The following is a 23,270-nucleotide window of genomic DNA, read 5'->3' on the forward strand; positions in this document are numbered from 1 at the left end:
CCTATACTTACTGGTTATTTTTATATTCTCTTTTGTTAGGAGTTTGCTCAAGTCTTTTGTTCATTTAAAAATTGGGTTGTGGGAGTTATATATTCTGGATGAGTCTCGTCATACACATGACACATGTATATATGACATATCTATGTGTGTGTATGCATGCATGTAAAATATCTTGCCCTACTCTGAGGCTTGTCTTTTCATCCTCATTATAGTGTCTTTTTGAACAGAAATTTTTCATTTTAATAAAGTTTAGTTTATCAGTGTTTTCCTTTGCAATTTATCAATATTTTCACTAACTTTTTATGGTTAGTGCTTTTATGTTGTAGTTAAGGAATCTTTGCCTATTCCCAATTCATGAATAATTCTCCGTTTTCTTCTAGAAGCTCTACTGTTTTGCCATTATCTATCTTGGGTAATTTTTGTGGGTGGTGTAAGATAGCGATCAAGTGTCTTTTGTTTCTATATGGATATCCAATTGTCCCACTGTCATTCGCTGAAAAGACCATCCTTTCCTTACTAGATTGTAGTGATGGTTTTGTCAAAAATCCGGTAACCACATATATATGGGTCTGTTTCTAAACTCTTCATTTTATTCCATTGGCCTGTCTGTTTTTGCGCTAGTGTCACAAGACCTTAATTATTCTTGACATCTGATATTATGAACCGTCTGGATTGTTCTTCACCTTCAATATTGCTTAGGTCCTTTGCACAGAATAAGTTTGTCAACTTTCATGACAAAACCTAGGATTTTGATTGGAATTACATTGAATCTATAAATCAACTTAGACATAAAAAGATGAGGAAATAATTGTGAACCAGCCAAAAATAACAACAATTAAATTGATGAAGAACTTTTAAAAGATAGATGTCTGTAAGCTATAAGAGAAAGCTGAACTGGAGAGTAGTACAGACTCCTGAGCTTAATGTTTTTTATAGAGACAAATAGGGTAATATGTACATACATGTATCACCACCTGTTATCTATCATGTATGTAATATATGAAATATTATATATAATAAATGAGATAATAGATAGGAAGATGAATTACATTTCCTCAGAGTTTGATATAATCCATTTACCTTTAAACTGTAGTCTGTCTGAAAATTTTTGACTCTTCATACTATCAAAACAATGGTATTATACTGTTTATAATGAGATGTTTAGTATTTTCATTAAGAAGAAAATTCGATTTGCTCTTTAATCAAGTCCTATTCAAATTCCACTACATCCTTGTTGGGTTGGTATAAGCATGGTTGAATTTTGGATCCAGTGTGATATAGTGGTATCATTTATCAGCATAGTACATTGTGATCTTATTTTATTATGTAATAATCATGCAGCATGATTAAACTGGTGATGATTGCAAATAATTTTTTTCCCTTCAGATTTCGTGATTCGTTGGAAAGCGATACTATTGTGGTTCATGCCATACAAAGTGAACACAAGATATCCTCCTATAGGCTTGTGAAGTCCTCTAAATACTCCAAATCCAAACGGCCAAGTCAATCAGAGAGAAGAGCGAGCAAATTTGAGAGGTTTGAAAAAGAAGGAACTGGAAGAAAGGACAGTCAGAGAGATACAGGTAACCTAAATGACAAGAAGGCTCTTAAGTCCCTATTTATTAAAACTTCAAAGTTGAATTATCTTTTTGTGAGCAGAACATTTGACTCCCAGTCATGGGACTGAGAGTGGATGAGAGCACCTGGTGCTGCGGATTTCTTACTTCCCATGTCCAGCTGTTCTTAAATCTAGGATTTCCCCAGATGCTAGTTTTCCTAGGCAGTGTTTGTTCCCAGATTCCTGGGCCCCATCCCAGAGGGTAGGGCTAGAACACAGCATTTCACACTTTTCCAAGAGCATATGCTTTAAACAGTGATGAGCTGAGAATACAGATGTGAAAATAGTGCCTCTAATCCCTGCGCCCTGCCTCTTGTGACTGCCTGCAGGATGACTGCAGATGAGTAGGAGGAAGACAGGAATTCTGGGAATGGCTTGCAGAGCCCAGTCAAGGATAAAGGTCACTGTAGCCTGGCCAGATCTAGACTAGTGCCCAGGATACAGTACTGACCTTAATACTGGTTCACTCTCTTCACTGAGAAACCTTTAATGGCTTCTTTCTGCCTCTAGGATAAAATCTGAAACCATTATCCCCATATTTAATCCTTCCACAATATCCCTAATTTATTTCCAATAGCGCATTCTCATACTGCGTGATTGGCATGTTTAGCTTATTGTCCTGCTTGTTGCTTCCTAATTATGTCTGAAACTTCCACATCCAGGTTCCTGATGGAGTGACCAATTCACTCCTCTCCTCTCTGAATTCTCCCCAGTCCTTGGGGATCCAGATCAAATTATACTTTTAATTTTTTAATTGAAGTATAGTTGATTTACAATGTTGTGTTAGTTTCAGGTGTACAGCACAGTGATATATTCTTTATCAGATTCTTTTCCCTTATTGGTTATTACAAAATATTGAGTATAGTTCCCTGTGCTCTACAGTAGGACCTTGTTGGTTATCTATTTTATATATACAAATTACACTTTTACTATAAAGCCTTTCTGTGGCCACTCAGGCCACATTAAACTATTATTTTACCATGGTGCCATATATTTGAAATATGAAATGAAGTGGTAGCTTATAACTATATGACCATCCATATTATTTAACTTTTTTTGTGTATATCCAAAGTATATCTCTATGCAACTTGAACATAGAGTAATTCCCCAGTAGATACTTATAACTGATAAAATCAATTATTTTAATTAATTAATTGTTATAGAAGTTTAATTGACCTACAAAACTGTTAGTTCTAGGTATGCAACATAGTGATTCCATATTTCTATACATTACAGAATGATCACCATGATAAGTCTAGTTATCATCTGTTACCATACAAAATTATTACTACGTTATTGACTGTGTTTCCTATGCTGTACATTTCATCCCCCGACTCATTTATTTTGTAACTGGAAGTTTGTACCTCTTAATCTCCCTCACCTATTTCATCCCCCCACCCCCTCCCCTCTGGCAACCAGCTGTTAGTTTTCTGTATCTATGAGTCTGTTTCTGTTTTATTATGTTTGTTCATTTGTTTTGTTTTTTTAGATTCCACATATAAGAGAAATCATGCAGTATTTTTCTTTGTCTGACTTATTGCAGTCTAATACCCTCTAGGTCATCCATGTTGTCACAAATGGCAAGATTTTATTTTTTTTATGGCTGAGTAATATTCCATTGTGTGTGTGTATAATATATATATATATGTATACCACATCTTCTTTATCTGTTCAGCTATCGATGGACACTTAGGTTGCTTCCGTATCTTGGCTATTGTAAATAATGCTGCAGTGAACATAGGGGCACATACATTTTTTGAAGTAGTGGGGTTTTTTCCCTTTGGAAAAATATCCGGAAGTGGAATTCCTGGGTCATATGGTAGTTCTATTTTTAATTTTTGAGGAACCCCCATACTGTTTTCTATAGTGGCTGCACTAATTTACATTCCTACCAGCAGTGCACAAAGGTTTCCTTTTCTCTATTTCCTCACCAACACTTGTTATTTGTCATCTTTTTGATAACAGCAATTCTGACAGGTGTGAGGTGATATCTCATTGTGGTTTTGATTTGCATTTCCCTGATGACTAGTGATGTTGAGCATTTTTTCATGTGTCTGTGATAAAGCCCATAATTTTTAAATTCTAGATTTGTGTGTTTCTGACCAGTTTTTTGATTGGTTACAGACCACTGCAGTTGGTATATGTCACCTCAAATTATACATGTCAAATAGGACTCACTTGCTTTTCCCTTTCCCCATCATCATGTTACAGACACTCTTTCCCTGCTTCTCAATATCTGTCAGTGGTCTGTTATTCATTATCTTGTTCTCTAATTGTTATCTCACCAACTTTTTAATAAGGTTCGGAGGAGCAAAAATTGTGATTTAGATCTCTTCATTTTGGTATTCTAAAATAACTTATGGGATTTAAATCATGGTAGTTGCTTAATATATACTGCAGATTATAATATATACTACAGATTCATTATATTCTTGGATTTTTAAAATGTGGCAGATTAAAAACAATATTTGAAAGTTTTATTTTGATATTTCAAAAAGATTGAAAAAAAATGTTGACTCTCTTTACAGGTGGGAGTATTAGTGTGCCAGAAGAATCAATCATAGAAAAAGGGAAGAAATTTCGGCCTAAAACCCTAAGTGAAATTATGGTGGAAAGTCAAATTGAGAAAACAAGGAAACTTATATTAAAGGCTGAAAGGGCCCAAATGAAAATTCAGCAGCGAAAAAAAGAATGGGAGGAAATGTAAGTTTTTTTTACCTGAAATCTTTTGTTTTAATGAGTCTCAAAATATCTTTTAAAATCTTTACATTTATTGAAGTTGGTATTTAAATAAAGAACTAAAATAAGTAGAAACCGATAGAGATATTAAAGTCAGGTTAGGTGGATCTTTCAGGGTGGTGATAGTGTGGTGGACCTTCAGTGACCCCTTGAGTTTCAGGTCTACGAATTTCATTTTGCTAATATATTCAGTGATTTTTAAGAATTAAGAAATTCTTTTCTATCCCAACATTAAGAAGATATTACTCCTGTACGTTCTTCTAACATCCTATAGTTTGGGTCTTCATCTATATGTTTCTAAAGGTACTTTTATTTAACAAGCACATCTTTTCATTTATTTGTTTTCCACCTTTATATCTTTGGTTAAATATTTCTTCATGTCTTTTGCTCATGTTCAGATAACAGTGTTTATCTTGTACTGTTAACTTTTGAGAGTTCTTTGTATATTCTAGACATGAGTACTGTGTTGGATATTTTATTTGCAAATATTTTCTCCTAGTCTGTGGCTTGTCTTTTTATTCCCTTAACAGGATCTTTTTCAGAGCAAAAGTTTTTAATTAGGTTGAAGATAATTTATTAATTTTTTTTCCTATGAATCCTGTTTCTGGTATCAGGTCTAAGAACTCTGCCTAGCCATAGGTCCCAAAGATTTTCTCCTATTTTTCTTCTAAAGGTTTTATAGTTTTACATTTTACATTTAAGTCTATGATCCATTTTGGTGTTCATTTTTGTGTAAGATGTATAAAATGTGGGATTTAGATGTAATTTCATCTTTTTTTTTTGCCTGTGGATGACTAATTGCTCTAACACCACTTGTTGAAAAGGCTCTTTTTCCTCCATTGAATTGCTTTTGCACCTTTGTCAAAAATTATTTAGGCATATTTGTGTGGGTCTATTTCTGGGTTTGCTTTCTGTTCCATTAATCTATATGTCTATCCCATGTCTTTGCCAATACCATAGTGTCTGTAGATTACTGTAGCTATGTAATAAGTCTTGAAATTGGGTAAACTGATTCCTTTCATCTTATTCTTCTTTTTCAAAATTATTTTAGCCATTTTAGTTATTTTGCCTTTCCATATAAATCATATATTTACCCCAAAAAAATCTTGCTGAAATTCTTTAGGAATTATTTTAATCCTGTATATCAGTTTGGGGAGAATTGATGTATTTATTATGTTGTCTTCTAATCCGTGGACACGGTATGACTCTACATTTACTTAGATCTACTTTGATTTTGTCAGTGTTTTGTTGTTTTTAATATAAAAGTCCTATATATATCTTGTCAGATTTACACACAGATATTTCACTTTTGGGGTCAATTGTAAATGGTATTGTTTTTAATTTTGATACCTATGTGTTCATGGTATAGAAATAAAATTGTATTTTGTAGGTTTATCTGGTATTCTGTAACCTTGCTGAACTGTCATATTAGTTTTGAGAATATTTTTGTAGGTTCCTTGGGATTTTCTGTGTAGACAATCATGTAATCTGTGAGTAGAGACAGTTTTATTTCTTCTTATCCAATCTGTTTGCCTCTTCTTTTCTTTTCCTTTCCTACTGCACTGGCTAAGACTGCCAGTAACATGTCAAAATAGCATAAGGAGAGCTGGTGTCCACAACTTGTTCCTGATCTTAGGGGAGAAGCATTCAGTACTGATGGTGTAACTTTTCATTCTTTTATTTCAATCTTCTTATATAGCTACATTTGACTTTAGTGTGTTTTTGACAGCATATAGTTGGCTTATGTTTTTAAATCCACTCTGTCAATCTCAGTTCTTCACTGGGTGTATTTAGACCATTTACACTAAATGTAATTATCGACGTTTAGGGCTTATATCTGCTATTTTATATTTTGCTTTCTATTCTCTATTTTTCATTTTTCTTCTTTTTCTTGCTTTCCTGTGGTTACTTGAATATTTTAGGGTTCCAATACGATTAATCTGTAATGTTTTTGAGTGCATCATTTTGTGTAGCTTTTTAGTGTTTGCTCTAGGTATTACATTATGAATACATGACTAATCACAGTCTCCTAGTGTTGACATTTTATCAGCTTGACTGAAGTATAGAAACCTTACCTGCCTTTATGTCCCTTTACCCACCCTTCCTCATTTCCCTTGTTCGTAATATAATTGTATAAATATTTCTTCTATGTACATTTTAGAACCATATCAGACAGTTACAGTTTTTTCTTCAGTCATCAAACATAAATTAGACAATAGTAGAAGAAAAGTGTATTTGCCCATATTTTTACTATTAACATCATAATTTCTTCCTTCTTGAGGTTCCAAGATTCCTTCTATCATTTTACTTCTGTTCAGAGAGCTTCCTCTAGCCATTCTTTTAGAGTAGGTATGCTGGTAACAAATTCTCTTAGTTTTATTTGATCTAAGAATGGATTGATTTCCCCTTTATTTCTGAAAGATATTCTTACTGTACATAGAATTCTGTGTTTATCATTCTTTTTTTCAGAACATGAAAAATTCCTGCTGGCCTCCATGGTTTCTTATGATCAATCTGCTGACATTCAAATTGTTTTCCCCATAAATATAAGGTGTTACTTTTCTCTTGCTGCTCTCAATATATTTTCTTTTAGTTTTCAGAAGTTTGATGTATCTTGGTATGTCTTTGAATTTTTTTTTTTTTGGTATTTATTAAACTTCTTGAATCTGTATACTGTGTCTCTCGCCAAATTTGGGAGGTTTTCAGCCATTATTTCTTATAGTTATTTTGAAGACCTGTCCTTTTTTTTCCTTTCCTTCTGGGACTCCAATGAGACCAATATTAGATACCTGAGACTCTGCTTTCTGTTGTTGTTTGTTTGTTTCTAGTATCTTTTCTTTCTGCTATTCAGATTGGGTAATTTCTATTGTATCTTCAAGTTAATTGATTCTTTCCTCTGTCTCCTCCATTTTGATTTTGAGCCCATCTATTAAGTTTTTGGGTTTTTTTTGGTTATTATGTTTTTCAGTTCTTTTAAAGATTCTGTTTGGTTCTTTGTTATCCTACATTTATTTATGAGACTTTCTATTTTTTCACTTGTTTCAAGCATATTCCTAATGATTTTTTGAAGAACTTTATGATGGCTGCTTTGAAAACTTGTCAGATTATTCTAACATCTCTGTCATCTTGGGTTTGGTATCTGGTAGTTGTCTTTTCTCATTCAAGTTGAGGTCATCCTGATTCTTGGTATGTCAGATTATTTTTTATTGAAATCTGGACATTTGGGGTATTATGAGACTCTGGATGTTATTTATACATTCTGTTTTAGCTGGCTTTCTCTGATTTCAGCAGGATAAGGAGTGCCATCTTATTATGAGTATAGAAGTCCAGGTTACCCATTCTTCTCCAGTTGACACCTTAGGAAGGAAGAGGCTACTCGCTGGTCAAAAGTTGGTGCTCCAGATTCCACTAGGCTCCCACTAATACCACTTTGCTCTCCAGTTGACTTCCACTGTTACTGTGGAGCATGGTGAAAATCATTACTCTCCACTAGGGCTCCTCACACACAACTGCAGCAGGGAGGGGGAGGGAAAGATCACCTTGTTACTGCTAGGCAGGAGTGGAAGTCCAGATTCTCTTTGGGGTCTCCACTGACACTGTGGTAGGGAGGTTTGTTCCACACACTGGTGATGAAAGTCCCGGTTCCCAGGACTCACTTTCTCTAACACCACTCTGTTGGGGTTGTGTTGCCTTGTTAAAGCCTGGTGATGGAGGACGTTTAGACTCCCCACTTGGCCTTTGCTGGCATGGGTGGAAGTAGCACCACATTTTTTTTTTCTGTGGTATTGGCTGGAGTAGAGAGTTTAGTGTTTACAAGTTTTTTCTCTCGCCATTCTGTTCTTTTCTTGATGCTTTAGCTAGAGAGAGCAGGATTTTGTTGGGCTTTTGTTGTCTAAACACACTGGTGTTTCTGAGTTACTGTTTTTTTTCTTTTTTTAATTGAAGCATAGTTGACTTACAATGTTGTGTTGATTTCTGCTGTATAGCCAAGTGATTCAGTTATACATATATATACATTCTTTTTTATATTGTGAGACATTATGGTTTATCACCATCAGATATTGAATATAGTTCCCTGTGCTATCAAGTAGGACCTTGTCGTTTATCCATTCTATATATAATAGTTTGCATCTGCTAACCCCAAACTCCCTATTCATCCCTCCCCAATGCCCCCTCCCTTTTGACAACCACAAGTCTGTTCTCTTTGTCTGTGAGTATGTTTCTGTTTCATAGATAGATTCATTTGTGTCATATTCTAGATTCCACTTCTAAGGGATACCTTATGGTATTTGTCTTTCTCTTTCTGACTTAACTTCACTTAGTATGATAATCTCTAAGTCCACCCATGTTGCTGCAAGTGGCATTATTTCATTCTTTTTATGGCTGAGTAGTATTCCATTGCGTATGTGTACCACATCGTCTTTTATCTATTAATCTGTCAATGGACATTTAGGTTGTTTCCATGTCTTGGCTATTGTGAATAGTGCTGCTATGAACAGAGAGGTGCATGTACCTTTTTGAATTATATTTTGTCCAAATATATGTCCAGGAGTGGGATTGACAGATCATATGACATGAGTTACTGTTTTCTTTAGCTCCAAGTCTGAGATATACAAGGCAAAAACAAAACCCAGAGAACTTGCCATCATATACTTCCTTGGGTCCCAAGGTTTTATGTGGCCTACCTCCTTTTCACCTTTCAGAATCTTCTTATATTTGTTTTATATATAATGTCCAGGGTTTTTATTTTCTGCTTGCTGGAAAAAATAGAAAAATGTGGGTCTATTCCATTTCCTGGAAGTGGAACTCCTCTCAATTGATTTTTCTCATATTTATCTTTAATCTGATGATGTTGCTAAGCCTACTTGGTGTAGTAACTTTTTTTCAGATTCTTTACAGTAGTTTACAGTAGTACAGTCATCTGGTCTCATGGGAGATGAGCCTTATCTTTCAGGCTGGCCTGAGATCTTCATTGTCTCTTAGACCTTTGTGATTATCCAATTCATCTTTGTTCTTAATGGCCCCCAATGGCTGAGAGTGTGCCAAGATCCATTGCAATATGTGTATTTTTTCATTCACCAACGTGTGGGAATCATTCAGCTAGTTTCTGAACTTCTTTCAGAGGTAATTATACCATGAATAGCTGTAGATTTGGTGTGTCTGTAGGAGATGGTGAGTTCAGGAACCTCATATGTCACCACCTTGGACCAGAATCCTAAACCTGGTGTTGCCTTAGGAGAAGCTACTGAATTCTGCTTCTTCTATGAGCTTTACTTTAGACAGTAGTTACTCAGTCATCTGTGAGCTGCTCCACTAAGCTCAGGCATCAGTGGAAATTTAATCTGTGGAGGTTTCAAAAGCTTACTAGCTCTTTTTACTGTCTGGCTCACTCTGTCTTGCTCACTCTGCTTCCGTCTCCCTTTCTCTCTGTCACACACACATACCCTTCTTTGCATCAGTATTCCTGATGAACATAGATGCAAAAATCCTCAACAAATTTAGTAAACTGTATTCAACAACATATTAAAGGGATAATATACCATGATCAAGTGGGATTTATTCTAAGGATGCAAGGATGATTGAACATCCACAAATCAGTGTGACATATCACATTAACAAAAGATAAAAATCATATTTCAATAGCTGCAGAAAAAGCATTGACCAAGTTCAACATCCATTCATAATAAAAACTCACAGCGCACTGGATATAGCAGGAACATAACTCAACATAATAAAGGCCATATATTACAAGCCCACAGCTAACATTATACTCAGTGGTGAAGAGCTGAAAGCTTTCCCTCTAAGGTCAGGAACAAGACAAGGATACTCACTATTGTTATTTCTATTCAACATAAGAATGAAAGTTCTAGCCAGAGTAGTTAGGCAAGAAAAGAAATAAAAGGCATCCAAAGGAAGAAGTAAAGCCATCTCTGTTTGCAGATGTCATATTATATAAAGAAAATCTTAAAGATTCCACCAAAATACCATTAGAACTAATAAACAAATTCAATAAAGTTGCAGGATACAAAATCAATACACAAAAATCAGTTGCATTCCTATACACCAATTATGAACTATCAGAAAGAGAAATTAAGAAAGAAATAAAATTTACAACTGCATCAAAAAGAATAAAATACTAAGGAATAAATTTAACCAAGGAGGGTAAAATATCTGTACACCAAAGAGTATAAGAACAGTGAGACAGAAATTAAAGAAGACACAAATAAATAGAAAGACATTCTGTGCTTATGGACTAGAAGATATAGTATTGTTAAAATATCCATAGTATCTAAAGCAATCTACAGATTCAGTGCAACCCCTATCAAAATGCCAATAGCATTTTCCACAGAAATGGAAAAAAATGCTAAATATTGTACAGAACAACCAAAGACTCCAAAAAACCAAAGCAATCTTGAGAAAGAAGATCAAAGCTGGAAGTATCACACTCCCTGATTTCAAAACTATATTACAAAGCTGTAGCAATCAAAATAGTATGGTGTTGGCATAAGAAGAGATATATAGGCTAATAGAATAGATAGCTCAGAAATAAACCCATGCATATATGGTCAGTTTATGACAAAGTAGCCAAGAATATACAATGAGGAAAGAGAGTCTCTTCAATAAATGGGGTTGGCAAAACTGGACCACTATCTCACACCATACAAAAAAACTTAAAATGGATTAAAGACTTGAATGTAAGACCTGAAACCATAAAACTCTAGAAAAAAATAGGTGGTAAGCTCCATGACATCAGCCTTGCAATGATTTTTTTTGGATTTAACATCAAAAACAAAGGCAATAAAAACAAAAAGTAAATAACTGTACTACATTAAACTAAAAAGCTTCTGTACATCAAAGGAAACCATCAACAAAATGAAAAGGCAACTCATGGAATGGGAGAAAATATTTGCAATCATATATCTGATAAGGAGTTAATATCCAAAATGTATAAAGAACTCATACAACTCAATAGCAAATAAAATAAAAAAAATGGACAGAGGAACTGAATAGACATTTTTCCAAAGAAGGCATACAGATGGCCAACAGGTATGTGAAAGTGTTCAGCATCACTAATCATCAGGGAAATGCGAATCAAACCCACAATGAAATACCATTTCACACCTGTTAGAATGTCTGTCATCCAAAGGACAAGAGATAACAAGTGTTGGTGAGGATGTGGAGAAAAGAGAATCCTTGTGCACTGTTGGTGGGAACATAAGTTGGTGTAGCCACTATGGAAAACAGTGTGGGGATTCCTCAAAAAATTAAAAATAGAACTACCGTATAATCCAGCAATTCCACTCCTGGTTATATATACAAGGGAGATAAAATCATTATCTCAGAGATATCTGTACCCCCATATTCATTGTATTTGTAATAGCCAAGACAGGAAAACAACCTAAGTCTCCACTGATGGATGAATGGATTTAAAAAAGTTGTGGCACATATATACTGTACAACAGAATATTATTCAGCTATAAAAAAAGAAAGCAGTCCATTTGTGACAACACAAATGGACCTTGAGGGCATTATACTAAGTGAAACAAGTTTGACAGAGAAAGATAAATACTATATGATCTCACTTGTATGTGGAATCTAAAAAAATCTGACCTTATTGAAACAGAACAGATTGGTGGTTGCTAGAGGCAAGAGGTGTTAGGTGGGGATGGGAGAAATGGGTAAAAGTGGTCAAAAATACAAACTTGCAGTTATAAGAAATAAGTTCTGGGAATGTAACTTACTGCATGGTGACTATTAACAATACTGTTTTGTGTATTTGAGCTGAGAGAGTCAATCTTAATAATTCTCAGCATAAGGAAAAAATTGTAACAGTGTGTGGTGATAGATGTTAACTAAGTTCATTGTGGTAAATGTTTTGCAGTATATACACATATCAAATCATTATGTTGTATACCTTAAACTAATACAATATTGTATGTCAATTATATCTCAATGAAACAGAAAAATAAAATAGACTTTTGATATTTTCAAAAAATATTTTGCTGTATTTGATTTGCTAGTAATTTGTTAAGGACTTTTATATCTTATTAATGAAGAATATTGTTCTCTAGTTTTATTTTTATGCAATGTCTTCTCTGGGTTATTATCAGGATAACAGTGGTTTCATAAAAAGAGTTGAAGTTTTTCTTTTCTATTTTCTAAAAGACTTTGTTTAGGCTTGGTATTATTTCTTCCTTAAATATTTGATAATATTTATCAGTAAAGCCATCTGGACCTGGAGTATTCTTTGAAGGAAGGTTATAAATTATAAACTCAAACTTTAAATTATTACAGTGCTATTCAGATCTTCCATTTCTTCTTGGGTCAGTTTTGGTAATTTGTGTCTTTCAAGGAATTTGTGCATTTCATCAGATTTATTGGCATAATATAGTTCATACAATACTATTCCCTTATTATTATTTTAATTTCTGTAGTATCTGTTGTGTTGTCCTCTTCTATTTTTGACATAGTTGATTTGTATCTTCTCTCCTTCTTGATCATTCCAGCAAGAGGTTTATCAATTTTATTAATTTTTTTAAGCAACTAGCTTTTGGTTATAGATTAAAAAAAATATATTGTTTGTCTGATTCTGATTTCTATGTCATTGATTTCTGTTCTATATCATTTCCTTCATTCTAGTTTAATTGGGTTTAATTAACTCTTTTCTTTCTTGTTGAGGTTTAAGTTTAAGGTGTAAACTTTGATTTTATACTTTTCTTCTAATGTAAGTATTTAAAGTAAAATTTTTCCTCTAAGCCCTGTGCTGCATTCCACTAGTTTTGATATATTTTCATTATTCTTCAGTCCAAAATATTTTCTAGTATCCCTTGTGATTTCTTCCTTGACTTGTGATTTATTTTAAAATATGCTGTTTAGTTTCCAAATATTTTGAGGTTTAAAAAATATCTTTCTGTTTGATTTCTAATTTAATTTTTTGTGGTCATAGAAAATAGTCTGTGTGCTTTAAATTCTTTTAAATTTATTGGAAATTGTATAGGCCTGCATATAGTCTCTTAGTTAAAGTTCAATGTGTGCTTGAAAAAGAGTGTGTATTCTTGTATTCTTGGGTGTACTGTTCCATACGTGTCAATGAGGACAAGGTGATTGATAATATTGTCTAAATCTTCTGTTTCTCCTACTTTGAAGGCATGACTCTTTTGGGGTTTCTACTGAATGTCTTCTGAATGTCTACTGAATTTGTTCACCTTCATGGTGTTTCACATTACAAGTGTACAAATTAATACTCAGCCAAAAACTCAAGAGAGCCCTATATAGATTTCTTTGTGTAGCTCTGATAGTCTTTACCACAAAATTCTAGCTATTCTGGCCTCTGTGGAATCTGATTTCTGGGATTCCAACCCTACTCCATAGTATGGTAATTTCCTCCATGCAGAAACTAGGAGACAGTAAGGATTACTTATTTTGTTTCACTTTTCTCAGGAATTACAGTCCTGTGCTGCTTATCATTCAATGTCTGAACATAGTTGTTTTATATATTTTTGTTCAATTCTAGTTATTTGTAGCATGAGGATAATTATGGGCTGTGTTTCTCTCACATGGCAAGAGCAGAAGTATTTTGTTTCTTCCTTTCCTTCCTTTCCTTTCCTTTCCTTTCATTAAAAATATTAATCTTTCCTTTTAATGCTGTTATACACAAATGAACAATTGTCAGTTAATACATTAGATGGCGTGTGTTTCCTTTGCTATACGCATGTTTGCTTTCCCCTAAAGGGCTGACTGAAGCTATATGCTCATATTGACAGACAGGCTTCACTTTAAAGAATTAGGTAGGTTAGGGTCTCCCAATGAAGATCCCCTCGGGGGGGGCCAACCCATAACATAGCTACCTTAGTATTTCCCAAGCAGAGAGGTCAGTTTCTGTAGAGATTAGTACTTCAGTTTTAGTTTATGTATAAGGTTGCTACTGCCTTGCATGTGTGTAGGTGGGAAAGCTGGGAGGGCGCAACTGGTTCAGGCATTCCTTTTCAATCCTCTAATTAATTTTACCAAATAATGTCTAGCATTCCATTCCCTGCTCCATACCTGCTCCATCTTTGCTTGGAGCCTCCTAGGAACTCTATCAAGAAGACCCAATCCAATTCTTTTTATAGCATTTTCCTGCGGGTATCTGGGACTAGAGTTTTCATTGGTCTGGTTTATCCATTAATACAACTTCATCTTCTTTCTGTCTTCTAGAAATGTATCTCTATCACTAGTTTGCTCATGGTTTTCTATCCCATTCTCAGCTTTCCTAGTGATTTACTTCCTTTGACACCCCACAGTGCCATTTCCATGGAATGTGGGAAAAGAGAGGGAGGTAAATACATATATACTCGTGCTATCATTTTGAATCACATGCCTTTTTTTGAAAATGTTATGACAAACTTTATGACAGTCATTTATGTTTTTTAAAAACTTTAACATTTTAGTGATTAAACAAAAAACAACAAACCTGTATCCAAAGCGTAATTTCTGTTGAGGGAATAAATAACAGTGTTGATCTAAATTACTTTGAAGTTAACCAAAGCCTAAGAATGATTCAGATTATTTCAGCACCATCTAGTTGATTAGTTTTTATTTATTACTTATTATTTTGCTTGAGGTGCTTTAAAAATAGCCATTAACATAAAAAAAAAATCTTGGGCTCTATAGGAAAAGGCAGCACCACAGACTCAGAATTATGCTTTTGCTTCATGATTAAATTTGATTATATGCCTAAAGTAGACGAATTAGAGTTTATTGTCACGTTTATGGCTGAGTTTTCTGTTTTTCTGATAGGTACAACAGTAAACCTGGTGATGACTATGAAGATCCCAAAGATGTTCAAGCCATCAAAGAGGCCCAGTTGTATATGGGAGACTTCAATTTGAAGACAGCCCCAGACTATAAGATACCTGAACACATGAGAGTAAATGCTGCCAAGAAGGAAGAGGAACTGGGACACCTCGACTCTATGGTACTTACCCGTAGCTTTCATGACAATGAGGCACACACCCTGGATTTTTTAATTGAATTCTGCTGAAACCACCCATTTTGTTAGCTGGTCCATAAAGATATATAGTCATAGAAATTTAGAATTGGAAAAGGGCTTCATGATTATCTAGAATAATGCCCCTTTTTACAAATGAGGAAATTGAGTCCCAAAGATAAGAGATTTATTCATGACTATTTAGTTAACATGGCAGAACCAGCCTTCAAATTAATTACTTGGTTCAATACCAGTTTCATGAGTGAAGGCATTATATTTTATGAACTTTGAATCTCTGAAATTCAAACACATCCTTGTTGGCTATTGTTTTTGGCTGCTGTGGACCACCAAGACTTAGGAAAATAGACCACTGTATTTAGCCTTTGTTTGAAGGACTTCCAAACTTTTGTAGGTGACACAATACTGAGCAGTTAATATATTCCTTTTTGATTCTCTCTGCATTTCCCCAAACTGCTTCTAATCATCCTGATTTCTCATACCTGTTTTCATCCTAAAGTTTCCTCTCCCTGTCATAGTAATTCCTTGCTTTGAATTGACAAGTGACTTTTCACACTTAGAGGCTCAGAAGGCATCTGAGTTACCATTTTGAGGAGAATTTTGTATATGGCCACCTAGTATGGCTGTGCAGGTTGCCCATTTCAAGGCATCACATTGAAAAGAGTGCCAATCATACCACAGATAGAGCATGTTTGAATATTTTATAATTTTCTGACAAATGGAAGTGTAAAGTGTCTTGAGGAAGGAGTGTCTTTTTCTGTTTCACTAAAGATGCTGTACATGCCAGCACTCCAGAGATCCTGGTATGGCGATTCATAGCCACACGTCAGTTTTCATAGCTCATACCTATAACTTTCTGATCAAATGGACATTTTGAACATTTTATTAGTGACCGTTTGGATTGTTTTTCTATCTGTTTGTCTAAGGCAATTCTTGTTTCAACTATCATGTTTCATCCGTTGTCACAGACAAATGTTCTTTTGATCACAATTTGCCAGTCATCCCACCTGAAGTTTCATAGTCCAGGTAGAGGTGATGGACAGGTGTGATGTCTTGAATGGAACTGCATTGCACTGAAATCTATTTTATTAAAATGACAGCATTAAATAATGCAGAGCACACAATTCTACCGGTCAGAAGATCAGAGTTCCGTTCCAATCTCTGCCACTTAATAGTTATATGAACTTGGCTAGTCATGTAACTCTCCCTAAGCCTCAGTTGTATTGTCTGTTTAAAAAAAAAAAGGTATTACTACCAATGAACAACGGTAAGACAAGACATGTCTAGTCTTCTTCATAGGGTTAAAGTAATGGTCAAAGTCAATAAACAGTCATTCTTATCATGGTTAAGTTCAAAGTCACTGAAAAGTATCAAGCATTTTAGAAGTTGTGTATTATACATTTCCCCCCCCCCACCGCCTCCTCCCCCACCTCCCCCATCCATGGCTAGTGTTTAGGTGTGTGGTATTTGGAAAATTAGAAAGAGAGGCTTGGTATGTAAATTGGGCTCCTAAAAGAGGTAGGCCTTACAGCCACCAGGCTGGTTTGGGTTTGTTCTCCACTTAATTCTCGGTCCTCCAGGTACTTCAGAAGTGGTCCCTCACTCACCCAAGGGCTGGATTTTGAGTTTAAACCCTAATGCTTTAAAGATTTGTTCTTAAGTATGTAAAACATCTCCTCTATTTTGTTACAGTAGATAGTAAATATACAGGTAAGTTTTGTAAGACGACTTGAAGAAAAGCCTTTCGATCTTTTATTTTTCTTAACCTCTATATTTATGCAAAGTTACTCTTAACAGCCTTTGGGCCATCTAGTTGCCTAACTGCACACCAGGAGCAGGGTTGCATGTGACTGGAGGCTCTGGTCAGGGCATTTAGGAAACACAGCCTGGGGAGAGAGCTGGCAGTGAGGGAGCAGTGGGCCTGTTTGGCACCTGTGACTGGAGGCAGGGGCATAGCTGGGCTCGGATGAGTGGAGAAGGAACCAAGGAAAAGTCCAGGAACCTCTCAGTGTGACGTGGTACTGGAATTCAGGATCGTGACCTTGCCTGCACAAGGAGTAACAGAAAGAATGTGGCCAAAATACAGAACGACAACAGGCTAAAGTGGCCCGAGGTGGGCAACCCTAAGTGAGTCTAAGCCAATAGGATTTGAGTTTTCATCAGGGAAGGACGGTTACTGTGTGCTCCTGACCAAAGAATGGCCTTCCCTTCCCTGGGATCTGGCTGAGTACAGGGCTCAGGAAGGACTTCCATTGAGTGGTGGAAGGAGGATGGGGGAACTCAGCCCTAGAAGCCAGCTGGGGGACACCAGAGGTCACATCCAGACCGTCTTCCCCTTATGGAGAGGTGAAATGGGGAAAAGCCTAAAAACTAGAGAAAATAACTTAGTAGCGAACAGGAATGATCAGATACATTTTTATCTTGAATTTTTGCTAGGCATTCCAGTCAAGGGACAAAAGCAAATTGTATTTCAAGCTGCCCTTTGTGAGCAGGTTGTCATTTTGCTTTCTTCCTGTTCTTTTTATCAGGCCTATGCAAAGAAAATGCACATGAACAAGTGCATTGTCTCTCTTCGAGACCTTAAAGTGGCTGTCATCGAGGAAATACAGTGCCTGGTGCAAGAACTGAAGAACATTCAGTCGACTCTTCACGTATCCAAGCACATCCCCATTCCCCAAATCCCTCAGATATACCCAGAAGAAGTTCCAGAAAAGAGATTTCAGTATGATGAGGAAACCCTCCTAGCTTTTAAGCGGCAGCAGATGAAAAATCAGGCTGAAACGGCCCCTCGAGTGGAAAAGGCAGCGTCTGCAGGCTCAGCTGGAAGCTTCCTCAGACTCTCTTCTGGAAAGGATGGGGATTTGACGACAAGTGATTCATTGTCTAGATCATCAAAAGCAACAGTATTCAATCTAGATATTCCAAAGTTCATGGAATTTGAAAGAACAGATCCAACTGAAGTGGAGCTGGAGATTATGAAGAGGGATGAGATTAAACACTTGTACATGCAACAGTATTTGATCAACAGGGTAAGAAATGAGACTGCTTATTTAAAGCTGAAGGAGAGAAGAGCAGGATAATTAAAATTGAATTATAATTTAATTAAAAATAATTAAAATTATTTTTAATTTCTCTACCTTAATCTTCCCCAAACCCTGACCAGCCCACAACTCACTGATGGCTTGGCTTTCTCCCCATCCCTGGTCTTCTGAAAATCATTGTGTTCTGCTCAGAACTTTGGAGCTTTTCAACTTTTTTCTTTTTGGAAAGCTAAGAATTAAGGGCAAATCCATGTTAATTGGTATCTAACTGAAGTCATGGTAAAGGAGAAGTGATAAAGCAGCCTTCAGATGATGGATGGAGCATAACTAAAAACCTTCCGGTGAAAATGGGGCACCCTCTGCTTTTCACCCCCTGCTCTTTCTCTAATGTGTGATTTGCCCCTTTAGTGAGAGTGTTCACGGTAATGACTAGCTTCAGAATTGTTCTGGAGCTGGAATGGCAAATATTTTTATTTGTAAGAAAATCAGGACCAGGCTGGGGCCAGTTGTGTGCAGGAGGTGCTCTGAATATGGAAGGAAAAGGTCCTTTCCTGGATGGAAGTTCCCTCCTGCCAGCCGTATAGAGTCCCCTTCCTCAGTGTGTCTGAAAGCAGCACCTATTACTCCCCAAACTTATTCTTCACCCATTATCTCTACTTCTTCCAGTGCTGTTTTCTCACTCTTTCTGTTTCTCCATACTTACCACCCCACTTCTGAGTTTCATATCTGTGCTTTTTTCTTTGCTATTTCCTTCTACCTACAATGACTTCTTCCAAAGTTGTCGTCATTCAAAACTCAGCTCACTTCCAAACCCTCTCCAGAATCTTCTGCCCACACTACATACTCTCCTTTCTTCTAAACTCCATTTGCACTTATAATCAGCATCTTAGGTTTTGTACTTATTTTTCTTGCTGTTTTATATGTGTTAGTTTTGTCTTACAAATTATACAATTTTTAATTGAAGTATAGTTGATGTATAATATTACAAGTTACATGTGTATAATATAGTGATCTACAATTTTTAAAGGTTATACTCCATTTGTAGTTATTATAAAATATGCTGTGTTGTACAATATATCATTGTAGCTTATTTTTTTTAACATCTTTATTGGAGTATAATTGCTTTACAATGGTGTGTTAGTTCATTGCAGCTTATTTTATACATAATAGTTTGTACCTGTTAATCCCCTACCCTTATATTGTTCCTCCCTCCTTCCCTCTTCCCACTGGTAACCACTAGTTTGTTCTCTATATCTGTGAGTCTCTTGCTTTTTGTTATATTCACTAGTTTTATTTTTTTTTAGATTCCACATATAACTGCTAACATATGATATTTGTCTTAACCTGGATGACTTACTTCACTACCCAAAATATCCCCCAGGTCCATCCATGTTGTTGCAAATAGCAAATTTTCATTCTTTTTTATGGCTGAGTAATATTCCATTGTATATATGTACCACATATTTTTCCATTCATCTGTTGATGGACACCTAGGTTGCTTCCATATCTTCACAATATCTTGTAAATAATGCTGCTATGAACATTGGGGTGCACATATCTTTTTGAATTAGTGTTTTTGGTTTTTTTGGATATATACCCAGGAGTGGAATTGCTGGGTCATAAGGTAGTTCTATTTTCAGTTTTTTGAGAAGCCTCCCTACTGTTTTCCACAGAGCTACACCAATTTACATTCCCAACAACAGTGTGTGAGTGTTCCCTTTTCTCCACATTCTTGCCAAAATTTTTTATTTGTGTGTGTGTGTTTTAATGATAGCCATTCTGACAGGTGTGAGGTGATTATCTCATTGTGGTTTTGATTTGCATTTCCCTAATGATTGGCTATGTTGAGCATCTTTTCATGTTCCTTTTGGCCACCTGCGTTTCTTCTTTGGAAAAATGTCTATTCAGGTCTTCTGCCCATTTTTTAATCAGATTGTTTGTTTGTTTGTTGATGTTGAATTGTATGAGCTGTTTATATATGTTGGATATTAACCCCTTGTCCGTCGTATCACTTGCCAATATTTTCTTCCATTCAGTAGATTGTCTTTTCATTTTGTTGATGATTCCCTTTGCTGTCTGAAAACTTTTAAGTTTAATTAGGTCCCATTTGTTTATTTTTGCTTTTGTTTGCTTTAGGAGACAGATCCAAAAAAAAATTGCTATGATTTATGTCAAAGAATGTTCTGCTTATGTTTTCCTCCAGGAATTTTATGGTTTCCCAGCCTTAAATTTAGGTCTTTAATCCATTTTGAGTTTATTTTTGTGTATGGTGTTAGAGGATGTTCTAAGTTTATGCTTTTACATGTAGCTGTCCTGTTTTCCCAGAACCACTTATTGAAGGGGCTGTCTTTTCTCCATTGTATATTTTTGCCTCCTTTGTCATAGATTAATTGACCATAGGTGCATGAGTTTATTTCTGGGCTCTCTATTCTGTTTCACTGATTGATGTGTCTGTTTTTGTGTCAGTATCATACTGTTTTGATCATTGTAGCTTTGTAGTATGGTCTTGAAGTCAAGAAGCATAATTCCTCCAGCTCCACTTTTCTTACTTGAGATTATTTTGGCTATTTGAGGTCTTTAGTGTTTTCACACAAAAATTTTTTTGTTCTAGTTCTGTGAAAAATGCTATTGGTATTTTGATAGGGATTGCATTGAATCTATAGATTGCCTTGGGTAGTATGGTAATATTAACAATATTGATTCTTCCAATCCAAGAACACAGTATATCTTCCCATCTGTTTGTGTGATCTTCAATTTCTTTTATCAGTTTCTTATAGTTTTCCGAGTATAGGTCTTTTACCTCCCTAGGTAGATTTATTTCTAGGTATTTTATTCTTTTTGATGTGATGGTAAATGGGATTGTTTCCTTAATTTCTCTTTCTGCTAGTTCCTTGTTAGTGTATAGAAATGAAACAGATTTCTGTATATTAATTTTGTAACCTGCAACTTTACTAAATTCATTGATGAGCTCTAGTAGTTTTCTGGTGGTGTCTTTAGGATTTTCTATGCATAGTATCATGTCATCTGCAAACAAGGACAGTTTTGCTTCTTCTTTTCCAATTTGGATTCCTTTTATTTCTTTTTCTTGTCTGATTGCTGTGGGTAGGACTTCCAATACTATGTTAAATAAAAGTGGCAAGAGTGGGCATCCTTGTCCTCTTCCTGATCTTAGAGGAAATGCTTTTAGCTTTTCACCTTTAACACATTTTTGGCCAGAGGCATAGTATGGCCACAGGCATTAGTTTCTGCAAAGATCCCCCAGTCAATAATGTGTTAGCTATGGGTTTGTCATATATGGCCTTTATTATGTTGAGGTATGTTCCCTCTATGCTCACTTTCTGGAGAGTTTTTATCGTAAATGGATGTTGAATTCTGTCAAAAGTTTTTCTGCATCTATTGAGATAATCATATGTTTTTTATTTTTCAATGTGTTAATGTGGTGTATCACATTGATTTGTGGATATTGAATTATCCTTGCATCCTTGGAATAAATCGCACTTGATCATACTGTATGATTATTTAATGTATTGCTGGAATCAGTTTGCTAATATTTTGTTAAGGACTTTTGCATGTATGTTCATCAGTGACATTGGCCTGTGATATTCTTTTTTGTGTGATATCTTTGCCTGGTTTTGGTATCAGGGTGATACTGGACTCATAGAATGAGTTTGGAAGTGTTCCTTCCTCTGCAATTTTTTGGGAATAGTTTTAGAAGGATAGCTGTTAACACTTCTCTAAATGTTTGGTAGAATTCATCTGTGAAGCTCTCTGGTCCTGGACTTTTGTTTGTTGGGAGTTTTTAAAATCACTGATTCAATTTCAGTACTGGTAATTGGTCTGTTCAATTTTCTATTTCTTCCTGGTTTCGTTTTGGGAGATTGTACATTTCTAAGAATTTGTCCATTTCTTCTGGATTGTCCATTTTGTTGTTATATAGCTGTTAGTAGTAGTCTCCTATGACCTTTTGTATTTCTGTGGTGTCAGTTTTAACTTCCCTTTTTCATTTCTGATTTTATTCATTTGGGTCCTCTGCCTTTTTTCTTGGTGAGTTTGGATAAAGGTTTATCAATTTTGTTTGTCTTTTCAAAGAACCAGCTTTAGTTTCATTGATTTTTTTCTATTTTTTTTTTTAGTCTCTGTTTCATTAGATACAACTCTAGGATTCCCCTGAAGTGTCTAGGACAATGCCAGACATATAGTAGATATTCAGTAAAAAGTTTTAATTGATTTAATTTTAATTATTAATTTAACAAATATTTATTGGACATTCTATGTGCAGAAACAGTGCTAGCTAGGTAGTAGGGATGAAACAATTGTCAAGTCATACACATTCTCTATCCTATACAGCTTACAGGCTATGAGGGGTAGTGAGAATAAAACAGGCATAACCCTTACAACCTTGGACACGTATGTGGTATAGTTGCAGAATGGTGTTGCACTGAAGAAAACATAGTGCTTCCTCCAAAGAAATTTAAAAATAATTCAAATTTGTTGAACAAGCATTAAACTGGAACCCACTTAGTCTACAGTCATACATTAAAAATTTAATTTTTCTTCTCCTTGGTTTGTTGTGTTTTTTGTTTTTGCTTTTTAGCTCTCTGAAATTCTCCAGCAGTTTCACAGACCCAAACCCACAGATATCTTCCTCTTTCTCAGCCCCAGGCTGAGCCCTCACTCATTATAGGCATTTGATAGTCGAGGCTCCCCATTCAAGTACAGCCTAATGAAAAACATGGAATGGTTTGTCTTTTTCCTGGTGTACTAGTTTCATTGGGAGAATCAGCTCTTTGGGCTCTCTGTTGATCTCTTCATCTCCTTTGGGATGGGGCAAGGGAGACGCTGTGTCAAAATCAAAGTAAAACTGAGGATTTAAAATCATTTGAAA

At 35.5% G+C, this 23,270-nt stretch overlaps 1 protein-coding gene across 1 annotated transcript in view; it reads left to right on the forward strand.

Moving 5' to 3' along the window:
* CFAP44 (cilia and flagella associated protein 44) overlaps positions 1-23,270 on the forward strand; it is a 134,092-nt gene that overhangs the window by 87,206 nt on the left and 23,616 nt on the right. Inside the window, exons 23-26 of the mRNA XM_079922398.1 lie at positions 1,387-1,583; positions 4,147-4,321; positions 15,137-15,314; positions 17,873-18,373. Coding sequence (XP_079778524.1) covers positions 1,387-1,583; positions 4,147-4,321; positions 15,137-15,314; positions 17,873-18,373 — 1,051 coding nt within the window. The remainder of the gene's footprint in view (positions 1-1,386; positions 1,584-4,146; positions 4,322-15,136; positions 15,315-17,872; positions 18,374-23,270) is intronic.

This window comes from Stenella coeruleoalba, assembly GCF_951394435.1.
Source record: "Stenella coeruleoalba genome assembly, chromosome: 5".
NCBI classification, from domain to species: Eukaryota; Metazoa; Chordata; class Mammalia; order Artiodactyla; family Delphinidae; genus Stenella; species Stenella coeruleoalba.